Raw genomic sequence first — 13,580 nt, 5'->3', positions numbered from 1 at the left:
TACGAGTGTGTTTGGTATTGAGGTTGCTGTTGTGGTTGTGGTTTTAAAAAAGTTGTTTTATAAAAAGTACTTTTAGTTGAGGTTAGTTTGGAAAAATATATGTTTGGTTAAAATTGTGGTTGAAATTGAAGTTGAACAAAAAGTAGTTTAATGTGTTTGGTTAAAAAAATGTTTTTCAAATTGAGGTTATAAAATAATTAATATATATATATATTAATATTAATGATTTTTAATTTAAATATTGTAGATTTAACTATTGTTATTATATCATGAAATAAATAATATTGATATCAAATATTTTTTATTATTCTATTAAACTATGTGCAATGTCATCACATACGAAATTTAATAACAAAAAATTTAGTTTCGATATATATATAAACTGGTTTAAAGTTATTTTTCACTATTGTTAATGAAGAAAAATTTGACAAAAAAAATGTTTTGTAACATTTATAAAAACTTGGTTGAACAGAATAGGATTGTGGTTAAAAAAAATGATAAAATAAGTCTAATTTCGGGCATTCTTTTTTATATATATTAATCACAAAATTACAATTTGCAATACTATATTTTTTTGACAGTGAATGAGGCTGTTTGAATTGATTTGCTGGGAGAGGAGTAATATCCAACGGTTTTTTTTTTAGGAGTTTAAAATTTGTTGACAGTGTTGGTGGATAACAAAAGGTGAGGTTTGCTGCAAGTTAGAAGCAGGTATTGCCAGCTTTTTGCTAACCACAGGTTCGGCCATTATAATGATGAGTCCCACCAATTTCAACCTACGTTTTAAACGTAACCAAACATATATATATTGCGGTTTGACTGCACCTCAGTTCTTGCCGCATTACCAAACGGCCTCTACATCATTTACTGTGATGTGATTATGATGGAGAAATATGACGGGAGTGGAGTTAATTTTTTAAGAATATAAAAAAATATAAAAGTATTATTAATATATATTTTTAAAAATTTAAATTATATAAAAATTATATGACATAACTCAATTCAAAGCCAAAATAAACAATTAAAAATAATAATTTGACTAAAAACATTATGAATTAAAGCAAATGTCACTTTATTATTATGTAAAAAATCTTGAACTAACCTTATTTTGCACCCAACATGATTCAGTGATGTATTTAACTAAAAAATATATAATTTTGAAAAAAACTAAAAAAAATGATGTTAGCACATTCAATTATTCAATTATGATGGGTAATTTAAAAATAATTAAATGTTAAGTTTAACTGTTAGAACAAACTTAATCCTTGAGGTTGTTTTTTCTATTTATCATCCTAGTGCAAATCTAAAAACGATTGTGAAAAAAATTAATTTTATAAATGCATCAATCTCAAAACATAATATGGATGATCTAACCTATTGAAAAGTAAATTGATTAACTTGATGTATTGAAAAAAATATAAAGTAAGCTAATTTAATATAACATTATTAGGTCAAATTTGAGGGATTCTATTTTGATTAAATATTATTGATTAGGAAATAATTAATAATATTAACCTTTATTATTTCTTTAACACGTCTCCTCAAGCCCATGATAATTTTATTTTTTATGAGTTCGACATACATCATTTCTATTGTTATTATTATTAACTCACATGTTTATTTTCAACAATTATATTTTTAAAAAAACATGGCTATTGTCAGCCATTTTTCTTTTATGTTACCACATTTGTCTGACTTAATTTTTTTTTTTAAAATTTAGCTTTTCAAGTGATCATTTTATTTTAGTTTACTCTTCATCTGAATAATGTCTTCTTCATACAATGGCTTCTTGGTCATTTTCCATCACCTTCTTTAAAAAGAATTCTTTTTTTTTTTATGAGTGGTCTTTTTTGTACCACCTTATCTCTTATGTAAAAACTTATTAATTTGCAGGAAGTCTCTTGTCTTTCTCTTTATGCAAATCTCAATTCTCTTGTTGAGTTTTGTCAAATTATACCTTTATTTATTTTTTTATTTAGATATTATTTGATTATCCACGTGATCTTGAAATTTCTCTTTATCATGAGTTAATCCATTATTAAAAATACATTATAAATAAAACATTTGATAAACAATGAAAATAATTATAAACAAAGTATTTTAAAGTTGTCGAACAGATAGTATAAAGTCGTTCTAAAGCAATGCATGATCGATCTATTCCAATACTAAAATAAAATATTGAATCGAAGAGGATGTTATTATTGGAAGGTGCCTATATGGAAGATGTCCAACTTCTAATAAGGCTGCTTTAAGATCCAGTTAACCACCTGCAATAAATTTGGGACAATGCTATGTGGAAAAGAAAGTTATAGTCATGACTCATAAATATTATTGAAAAGAAACTTATCTACATTAAAGTGTGTCAGGGTTTATGCTTAAATAAAGCATCTGATTTGTCTCCATAGATATCAAATTCGAGTTAAAAATATAAAAATATGTTTGGAAGTATTATTGCGGTTGTTTTGAAGGTATTGTTTACTCAGAAATGTATCAAAAAAATATTATTTTTATTTTTTAAAAATTATTTTTAACATCAACACATCAAAATGATCTAAAAAAATAAAAATAATGTTAATTTGAAGAAAAAAAAATTAAAATTTTAAAAAAACAAATGTTAAAATAAATAGGAGCTAAAAGTAATAGTTAAAAAAAAGTAACAATTGGGTTTTCTTTGAGCGATCCTGCTTTAAGCCCACTGGGTTAATCTCTGTAGTGTATCTCAAATACAAGATAAGGACACTGACCTTGCAATAGTATTTGAGTTACAAAATTTATGCCGGATAAAAGCCCATAGGCAGTTCATTTGACGTGAAGTTTGGACTCGTACAAAATCAAGAAAAATAGCATGATTAATATATCATTAATTAATTAATTCCAGGGATGAATGCATAACTACACAAAATAAATAAAAGTTTCGCTTAAATCGCATCTCATAATTTATCAACTATGGGTCTTACTTCTTAGAAGTAAAATAGATTAGCGTATCACGCTATGCTGTGATGAGACCAACTATTTTTTAATATAAAAAAATAATAAATCTAATATTTAGATTATTAACTTTATTGAGTTCATTATGCTCGATTAATTCAATTATATAATAAAAAAAGACAATGTTAGTTGTCATGGCAGGTATGATATCGAATGACAGGTTTTCATCCTAGATTGAACGATTTTGAGATTAATCATAAAATTATGATTTTAAAAGAGTTGCCTCCTAGTACCATGGTCACTAGAAAACCTAAAGATCCGCAAGAGTCAGTGTAAGGGAACTAATTATACAAGGAAAAAACGCATTACCCTCAGTGCATCCTACTTATGGTAAGCTACATTGTTGATTGGTTGTTTTGCTAGGTCATGTTTCTATTCGTTGGTCTTTTCTAAAGTTTAAGGCAAATCTTCATTCGTGAGGAAGTCTCTGCCTCATCGGGTTAAATCCTAACTGTTATAGGGTCTAAATTTTAGTATCACATTTATTTCTTTTTTTTTATCTTTAATATCTGAAGATATATTTTACAGAATAATTTTACACCCTCAAATAATAAAGTCTATAGTTAATTCCTCATATTTATTGCTATTAACTCATTTAATTTAATAATGAGAGTATACATTACGTTGTATAATTCATACCTCAAATATTAATTAAATAAATTAATTTTTGTGATATTTTTTTAAAATTTGGCCAAAATCCTACGATATCCATTTTTGTATTTTTAAAAACATAATAAAAAATGCAATTTTTGGTTTTTTATAAAAATATGCATGCAAATTTTTTTTGTCGCATGCCAAGGCTACTTTATCATGTCACCTACGAGCTCAAATTTCGGCCACCACCGTGGAGCTTGAGAAATCAGGGCAGAACCTTTTTTGTTCAAAAAACTCAATTTTCAAGTCATTTCAATCTAAAAACACCTCAATAACATTCTTGGAACATTCACAAACCAATTCATCAACTCAAAATACCCAAAAATGGTCCAAAAACTCAAAATCAAGCTGGGTTAGATTCTCCTTGGTTTAGATCTATTTTTTTAGACAACATCGAGACTCTAAAAAAACACCATCAAGCCTCTCATCTCATGGAACTCATGGATACAAAAAAAATCTATTTTGTGTAACAAAAATTAATAGAAATAGACTTTTTGTACCAGAACTTACTTTTGTAAAAATTTAAAGGTACCTAAATTGTATAATCTATGTTATTTTTAAAATTTAAGGATCAAAGTGTATTTTTAAAAAATCTTTGGTGCGCCATACATATTTGATATCTTTTTCATTTTTGTCCATCTTCCAATTCCACCATCGCCTAGAAAATCAAAAGAAATTGACCTTCATTCAGGATTAAATCACCTAAAAGATACTTGACTCGCACTTCGCCACAAGTATTCTACATGGATATGTTCGAAAGTTTATTATAAATAGAATAATCATCATTATCTATGTATAATCTATGAATAATTTAGTGAATCCGCTCATAAAAAAACTATTTAGCGACATGGTAAGGAAAACAACTAGTGAAATGAGGTTGAAACCAATGACGGATCTAGGATCCAATTTCAATAGGGACAAAATAATATAAGTATATAACTAAATTAATTAAGATCCAAAAAGTCCAAAAATCATAAGCTTTTAATATAAAGTTAAAAAATTTACATATATTATAACAATATGCTCCACAAAATTCTATTTTCTTCTTATAATTCACAATTGCTCCCTGTGAGACTTTATATGTTGAAAACATTGTAGGATCTTCTCATTATCAACACTTTCAAATATCTTTTTTTCAATATAAATAACCAAACAATCATTCAATCAATCATCCCCGATTTGATTGCATAATTGATTTTTAACCAATTTCATCATTGAAATAATTCTCTCTACTGTTGCAGTAGTTATTGGTAAAATTAATACTAATTTTACAAGTAAAAAGACTAAAGGATATATCATAACCTTCTTTGTCTCCACCAATTTTTGAGCAAGATCATTGATTCCTTTAGCTTTGAAAATTCCTCACAAGATCTCATGTTAAGAATGCAAGTTTCAAGTTGATTATAGGTGCAACAAGCTCGACTATGGAGAAGTCAAATGGATAAAATTCAGCAAAACGAATCAACTTTTTTATTATCGAAAGCATGAAAAGACTCTCTTGGATTCAAACATGCAATGCAAAGAAGCAACTTTATATTTACCTTAGTAAAAAGATTATTACAATTGTAGTGTAGAACAACTCACTTTGGTAATGATGAAAGTTTCTTAATTGTTGAGTATTATGCATTGAAAGACCACGAATGACAAAGATATCATCCAATTTTGGAAGACCAATGCTATGTCTTTCATGAAAGGAAGAAATCTCATCAACTAAAGATTCTCATCTTTAATCCCTCATCATTTGAAGTTGTTGTTTCAAAACTTTAACCAAAGTTATTACATTTATAATATAATTGTTGAGATAAAATTGAATAACAGTTATTTAATATATTTTAAAATATAATTGTTTTATTGACTATTATAATATTTATTATAATGTTACAAGGTTATATAAACCTGTTACTGCACAGAGAAAATAAATATGTAAAAAAAAAGATTTTATTATGTTAGAAGTTTAAAGATTTTAGTTGAATTCTAAAAATATTATCTTTATGTATAACAAATAAACATCTGAAACCGAGAAATATTTGCAAAATTGGGAAGCATTTGTAGAGGTTTCGAACCTTTGAAGCACCTTGCACTTGTGTCATGAACCCCCAAGAGTCTTTTCAACCATTTCATTCTTTGCACAAAAAAAGGATCCCGCCAAACTGGAAAACCAGAACAGCATAGCAGACGACAAAAGTTCTCTAAGTATTTTGAAGCATATATCTCTGGCTCTGGTTGTGGTTACCACTCGATAAAGAACAAGTGTTTTAAAGGCGACTGGATGTAAAAGAGACCCTGGCATTCTCTTTGAAAAAACACAAAATCAACCAGTAAAAGCATGCCCCAGCAGGCAAAATATCATTATACCGTCCCTCCTTGCATGCTTTGTGCTTTGTGCTTCGTGTTCAGGCACTCTTTTTCGCTAAAAAGGCACCATGTAGGATACCACTAGCTGGTCAGTAATCACATGCTTTTCCTGTTCATCTGTTGAAGATTCAAGAACTCAAGTTGACTTTTGCCGCGACAAACAGACCCCACTGCCTACCTTGACAACGCACTCACACTTTAGCTAATCTTGCTCAAGTGCTGCCCCTAAAGTTTGCAACCTATCTACATCAGTGCGAAAGCCAACCTAAACGAGACTCCACAAATCATGTATTGATTGCTATTAAATCAACGATGTTGAGATCACAAGCTTGATGAACATTGCATTACGGTTAATTTTTTTAAAAAATAGTTTTGTTACTTCATAGAATAGTTTTGAAACCCGGCCCGATGGGTCGATCCGGGACTGGAACCGGGCCGGGTTGATGAAAAAATAGAAAAAGTCATGACCCGGCCGACCCGGTTGACTCGGCAAAACTCGATCAAAAATCCGGTTGCAACCCGTTGATTTTTGTTTGTTTTTTTTACTAAAACGACCCATTTTGAATTTTTTTAAAAATAGGGATTGGCCCGGTCGACCCGGTAACCCGTTCAAAACCCGGAACCTGAGCCTTAGACCGGGCCGGATTTAAAAACTATGCTTCAAAGATATTGAAATTCAAGGACCTAATTTGATAATATGTCCAAAACCAAGAGTTTTTTAAGCATTGTTGAGATTGCGCCTTTTTAATATATTTTTTTTCTTTCAAATTGATTTAATTTTTATTTTGGCCCCTTCGGTGTTTGCAATTTTTATTTTGATATAAAATTTTATTTTATTTGTTATTTAGATAACTAGTTGGAGAAAAAATCACTTAAAAACAGGAATAAAAAGTTTATGTTTAACCAAACTCCAATGACAAAAAAGCTGATTTTGGTATTCACATATTTTATTTGACAAGAATAGTTCCATTTAAATTTTTATTATTATTTATCTTGTTATAAAAAATAGAACAAGGTTAAAAAAAAAATCAATTTAATTATTTTATGTGGTTTAAGCAATTTAGTTATTTTTTAGTTGGGATATTAGTTTTTTTGAGGCCAAGAGTGTTTATAAGTGAAATTAGATCAAAAATAACTTTTTAGAGCTAAAAGAAACCCAGCCTAAATTTTTGACCAACTCTCAAGTTGTAAGAAACTGGGTTCGCGGATAACGCATCATCAAATTTTTTAAAAAGAAATAGACGCTCCTTTTACCAAGCAAAAAAGAACAAAAAAAAGAGAGAGAAGAAAAGGGTATGCACGTGGGCCAGATCCTGCAAATCCACACGCATGAAATTTTTATTTCCTTTATGATTTAAATATATTTTCAATTATTTCTTTTATTATTATCTTTAGTTTTATTTTAGCACTTTCTTGTAAACGTATGTTTCTAGTGTTGAATAATTAAATGAGTGTTAGGTTCTAAAAAAATTACTAAACTCAAGGATGTCTACGACCCAAGTTTTCTATTAGTTAAGCAGGCTAACCCATTTCAATTTAAGACATGATCATCTCAATATCTTTAAGAAATAATTAAGATCAAACGACATCAACTTGAAATATATCTTTTTCTTAATTCAAGCTAGGTCTAAATATCATTTAAATGAATTAATTAAAAATATATTTGATATATTATTTAATAAAGTCTAATTTAATTTTTATATTTTTGTAATAGGATTATATTGTTTTTTTTAATATTAACAAGGTTGTGATTTTTCACTGCCCTTCTAGATATTTTTTTCCGTAAATTTCCTTAAATATTTTATTTGTCTCTATTTTTGTTATTGTATAATTTGATTATAAAAAAAAAACTTGATTAAAAAAAAAGTTATTAAATCCAAATAGGTTCATGACCTATATGAAAGGTTTGTCAAATTAACTTAAGTTGAAAAAAAAAAAAATCATTGTCTCACAAGAGTTTTTTTATAAGGAAAAAAAGAAGAACAAGGGCTTGAAATGTTTTTTAGCCAGATCAAATTTTAAACGGAACAATCAAGTCATGTTTGGACCTGCTTGATTTAGCCAACTCCAAAATAGTTTAATTTGAAATTCAGGCTATCCAAAGAACTATATCATATTAATAAGAATTTGAGGAACTATACTTGCAAATTATTTTGTTTTGATTGAGTTTTATTTTTAATTTTTTTTCTAAACAAATATTGACATGAAATTAAATAAAAAATATTAAATGACATGAAATGGTGTGAGATTATTTTTTTAATTGCATAAATATTTCAACTTCTTTATTAAATTTTTTGTTATTATTAATGATTTTTTTTAGCATTTGTTGACCTGTATAATTATCAATACATGTGTAAAGTTTTCAATTTTTGCGATTTTTCTTAGTTATAAAAAAATTAACAGCTCCCAAATAACATATTTTTTCTCTTGCATTGAAATTAATTTTTTTATCCGGTTGGCAACAAAACATGGGCAACAAGACTAGTGCATACTATTTGACCGAGCTTGAGCTTTTGCAATTAGAATAATTGTAAAATAAATCATTTTTTTTTTTTTTTTTTTTGTAGATTTAGAGGACATTCCATGCTTATGTTAGCATTGGTGATAAATAAAAAGATTTTTTTTTTTTAACTCGGGATGTTCAAACCAGCTTATACGCATCATTACAACTAATCCTCAAGTTCATTGAACATTCTACACATGCATCGCATGGTGACAGGCATACGTGAGGCAAACCTGATGCAAAGGAAGTTCCTTCCACCGCTGGGCACAACCTCAAGCGCAAGAAAAAGATTTTTGAAAGGCTATGTTGTGTGTGTTTACATTTTACATGGTAAAGCTTGAAGGGAAAGATGTTTTCTTATGGCCAAGGAGCATCTCGAGATTTAAGGTTGTTTATGTAGAGGCATATATCCATGTAAATGTAAGGGTAAGATGATAAATGTATTTATTATCCATATAGTTTTAAAAAGAACAAATGGATTCAGGTTTATCGTCCCCATCGAAGTCTGATCTTTTATGAATTCAAGTCTATATCATTTATATTCGGAGTTCATTGAGTTCATTCTCCATAGATTCAGGTGCATCGGCTCCGTGCAGAGTTCTGTCCTCATGTAATGTTAGAAAACTACTGCCTAAATCTCATCACCATTAAAGAACCCAAAACATTTTAGAAAAGGAAATCTCAGGTCAGATATCAATTTTCATCAACCAACCACCCACAAGACTCAGAGGTGAACTCACAAAAAAAAACACGAATTCTCATTGATAATAGAACAACAGATTAGCCGCTTTCATTTGCGGAGGCCTAAGGACTGACTTCTTGAGCGATAGACCGACGACAACACAAGTCCATCTTTCCAAACATATAGTATATAGTTAGTGCTATTCCGAGAGCATAACACTTGATACATATAATATAGTAAAAGGAGACCAGGGAAGGGAAATTAATTATTGTTCAAGGGCACTTAGGCCCTCCTTCCTTGGTCTTCCAGTTGTTGTAGCAAGGGCACACAGCTTTATTCCCATAATACCCTGGGGGAACGCAGAGGCACTTCTTGCAGCACTTCTGACAGAAGAACATGCATGGCTTATGGTACTGGGTCTTGCTACACCTCCTCGTGCATTGTGATGGACATTCTGGTCATTACACAAGACAATCAACGTAAGCTATAATAAAAGGCCACTATCAAGAATTTGACCATGTTCAGACTTTTTGACTTGATTAGATCTTGAAATCCACAACCCACATATCAATATTTTCAATGGCGTATTATCCCTTTTAAACTCGTTGATTTCTGGGAAAAAAAAGAGCAAGAACAAAATAATCTCACAGATCTTTACTAAGCTGGGAAATTGCAAGCAATTTTTTTTAAAAGGCAGGTGTACTTTTTTCTCTATTCAGATTCTCTTGACAAAGATTTTAAAACGCCAAATGAGGGGAAAATGGAAAATAGGCTGGTCGTCGAAGCACTTACGGAAGCTCTTGAGACTCCCAGGTCCATATTTGTTCTGCAATCACAGCACATTTGACATTACAAACTCAAAACGTGACTAAGATTCATGATCTGAAGATACAACATTGTCAAGGTAAAGAATCCGCATCATAATGCGCATACGCATCAAGGGATTATAAGAGAGAGCTAACCTTGTTGTTATTGTGGTGACCTCCACGCCCATGGGATGCCACAACCTGAAAAAACAGGGCAAAACAAAACAATGTCAAGAAAAACAATTAAAGGAGAAACAAACCCATTTCAGCTTCTGGGTCATAAAGATCGAAGAAAGGAAGGGTCTTCCGTACCAAGGTTTGGAGCATGGAAATGGCAATGAGAGCCAAGAGGAAGACAGCAACAAACTTAGCCATGGCCTTAGCTACAAGGCAAAACCCTTCTTCCTAGGATTGTCTAAACACCAAAAAGAGATGAAAAGAGATGTGAAAGTGAGAGAAGAGGGGATTTGCTTGTTAAGACTTGAGAGAGTACCTTCCTGACTAGGGTATATATAGGGATTTTTAATGGGAAGTGATTGAGCTAAGAGCACATTATCTATCTGTGTACTCACATGGGTAGAATGGGGCCTTCTGGGAATGAAATCACGCCTTTGCATGCCCTTGCCCTCATCCATGTTTTGTTATTGCAGTTCAATTATGCGTTTATATTGAAGATTTTTTAAATTTTAAATTAATTTTTTTATATTTTTAAATAATTTTTTTAAAAAATATTTTAATACATATTTTTTAAAAATATATTTTAAAAAATAACTACCACCGAAAATTCTAATAAGATATTCAGGTGAGAGAGGAAATTTTGGAATACCCCTCCATAATTTCAGGGGAAATTGATTCCTGCTCAATGTTGGTGTTTTTATGCGGAACTGTGTAAAAAGTGTAATGGGGCAAAGATGCTGGAAATTGTCAACTTGAGTGATTAGTATAATTGTAACAAAAAAATAATAATTATTGTGATTCCAATCTTACAACACACCGATGCCCAAAATCCAATAGTAGAGTTGATGGAATTCATATGGTTAAGAAACAAATAATGAACGGTTCATAATTCATCGCTTAGTCCTCCTCCTAACTAAAATTGATATATTTAGATCATGTAATTTAGCCTTAACACCATTAAATCCCGTCGGTCATTTGTTCATGGATTAGGAAATTAGATGTTAATCTAAAAACATAAAATTAATAATGGTTCTCTTAAGAAAGAAATCGGAAATGAAGTTGGCTTAAATTCTATGAATACGGTGATTGACATATTTGGAAGTGTGATTGTGATTGTTGTTTACTTGTAAATGTATCAAAATAATATTTTTTTTATTTTTAAATAATTATGTTTAAAATCAGTGCATCAAAATGATATAAAAACAAAAAAAAAATATTTATTTGAAGCAAAGAAAAAAATAAAAAAAATTTAAATTTTTTCACAAATAATTTTGAAAGAAAAACAAACAGGACATTTTAGTCCATCCCATTAATTAGTTAGGCAGTGGCCTCTATCTATATGCTTTCATTTATTACTTGGAATTAGGAACATGTGAATTAATTCCACCACCAGAGTTCTTTTTTAATAATTAATTAATTATACACCATTATTGGAATGAAATATCATCTAGACAATTTATCCTGTTTCTTTTCATGTTTAAAAGTTCTTTTAATTTTTTTAATTTTAATTATTTTTTTATATTAAGATCTTGTTTGTTATTTATTTTTTAAAGTATTTTTTATTTAAAAATATATTAAAATAATATTTTTTTATTTTTAGATTATTTTAATGTGCTGATATTAAAAATAAATTTTAAAAAATATTAATTTAATATATTTTTAAATAAAAAATACTTTAAAAAATAAATAACAAACAAGATTAATGTGCTGATATTAAAAATAAGTTTTAAAAAATATTACTTTAATATATTTTTAAATAAAAAATACTTTAAAAATAAATAAATAACAAGATCTTAATATAAAAATTAATTAAAAAAATAAAAGAACTTTTAAACATGAAAAGAAACAGGATAAATTGTCTAGATGATATTTCATGCCAATAATGGTGTATAATTAATTAATTATTAAAAAAGAACTCTGGTGGTGGAATTAATTCACATGTTCCTAATTCCAAGTAATAAATGAAAGCATATAGACATAGGCCACTGGCTAACTAATTAATGGGATGGCCTCAAATCAGTCCCCTACTTGTATACCTTTTCTCAATTAAGTTCCTATTTATATATTTAATCAATTAGGTCCCTAATATATTTAAGAATCCTCGATTTAAACCCCTGTCAACCGAAATGCAAAACAATGTCTATGGGTTAGGGATCCGATTGAGAAAAACTCGGTCTCATTTATTGATGAAAGGATCCACACATTAATTTTTGGGTTAGAGACTAAGAACTGTTTGGTATTTAGTATAAATGGTTAGATATTTTTTATTTAAAAATATATTAAAATAATATATTTTTATTTTAAAAATTTATTTTTGATATCGGCATATCAAAACGATCTGAAAATATAAAAAATTAATTTAAATTTTTTTTTTAAAAAAAATACTTTTAAAACTAAAAAAACAAACGTGCTCTAAATATGTATTTAATATTATAGTGTAGGATGCTTAACGTGGGTATATGTGAGCAGGTGAGAGTCTATTTATTGTTTTTTAAAGTGTTTTTTATTTGAAAATATATTGAAATAATATTTTTTTAAAATTTATTTTTAATATTAAAACATTAAAATTTTTGAAAATATAAAAAAATAATATTTTTAAAAATATTTTTAAAATGAAGGTAAGAGGTTGAAATGCAAACGATTAACTGTAATAAAGCTTCTAGCTCAGTCTTTATGGAAGCAATAAATTTAGGGTCAAAAGATAACCACAGGAAAAGGGCCAAAATGATTTTTACTCGAAAAAACAGACCGACGGTGGATTGAATTGAAGAGGGGAAGGCAGAGTTAGTTAAGTAGTTGTGGAAGTGGGGCCCACACTGACGGATAAGCAGAACTGAATTATTTATTGTAAGCAGTTAAATTACTTTATTGTAAAAAAAGAAGCAAGTTAAAATAAAAAATAATTAAATTAAATCCTAGAAGGGCAAGGGCTGCTTGGAACATGTGCATCCACTGACCACAGCACATGAGCCAAGGCTGCGCCAGCCGCTTTGACAAAAGTGCGCTGTAAACAACGCACCCTTCTTTTCACGGTACTACACCGTTATTCGGTTGTTTTTAGCATTCTGAAAATATTTTTAAAACTTTTAATTTTTTTTTAAATTAATATTTTTTTAATATTTTTAAATTATTTTGATAGAGTGATGTCAAAAATAATTTTAAAAAATAAAAAAATATTTTTTATGTGTTTTAAAATGAAAAACATTTTGAAAAACAATCGATACCATACTTTCAAACACACACTTTTACAGTGAAGGTGAAAATGTGTTTTTTTTAGTTTAATTTGTTTTATAAAATATTTTTTATTTTAAAAATATTAAATTATACATTTTAATTGTTTTTTATGGTTTTAATATATTGATATAAAAAATAAATAAAAATTTAAAAATTATTATGTTAATATATTTTCAATCAA

The 13,580-nt window shown here is 28.6% G+C and overlaps 1 protein-coding gene across 1 annotated transcript; it reads right to left on the bottom strand.

The window, feature by feature from the left end:
- Positions 1 to 9,231: 9,231 nt before the first annotated feature.
- On the bottom strand, positions 9,232 to 10,495 carry LOC7482473 (gibberellin-regulated protein 4). Its single transcript, XM_002323821.4, has 4 exons — positions 10,301 to 10,495; positions 10,145 to 10,189; positions 9,975 to 10,008; positions 9,232 to 9,636 (listed from the first exon to the last, which is right to left on the bottom strand). Exons 1-4 carry the CDS (start codon positions 10,361 to 10,363, stop codon positions 9,455 to 9,457), a joined length of 324 nt encoding a protein of 107 aa, XP_002323857.1. The 5' UTR covers positions 10,364 to 10,495; the 3' UTR covers positions 9,232 to 9,454.
- Positions 10,496 to 13,580: the final 3,085 nt, after the last annotated feature.

This window comes from Populus trichocarpa, chromosome 17, assembly GCF_000002775.5.
Source record: "Populus trichocarpa isolate Nisqually-1 chromosome 17, P.trichocarpa_v4.1, whole genome shotgun sequence".
Lineage (NCBI taxonomy): Eukaryota > Viridiplantae > Streptophyta > Magnoliopsida > Malpighiales > Salicaceae > Populus > Populus trichocarpa.
The sequence above is the reverse complement of the archived record's forward strand: the minus strand, read 5'-3'. Positions and strand labels throughout refer to the sequence as shown.

Bases quoted from the DNA above. Each gene is read 5' to 3' on its own strand.
- LOC7482473 (XM_002323821.4), bottom strand. From the start codon at position 10,363: ATGGCTAAGTTTGTTGCTGTCTTCCTCTTGGCTCTCATTGCCATTTCC. The intron at 10,009-10,144 runs GTTAGCTCTCTC...CTGTGATTGCAG, and splicing joins GTCACCACAATAACAACAAG to AACAAATATGGACCTGGGAG. The intron at 9,637-9,974 runs GTAAGTGCTTCG...TGTAATGACCAG, and splicing joins TGGGAGTCTCAAGAGCTTCC to AATGTCCATCACAATGCACG.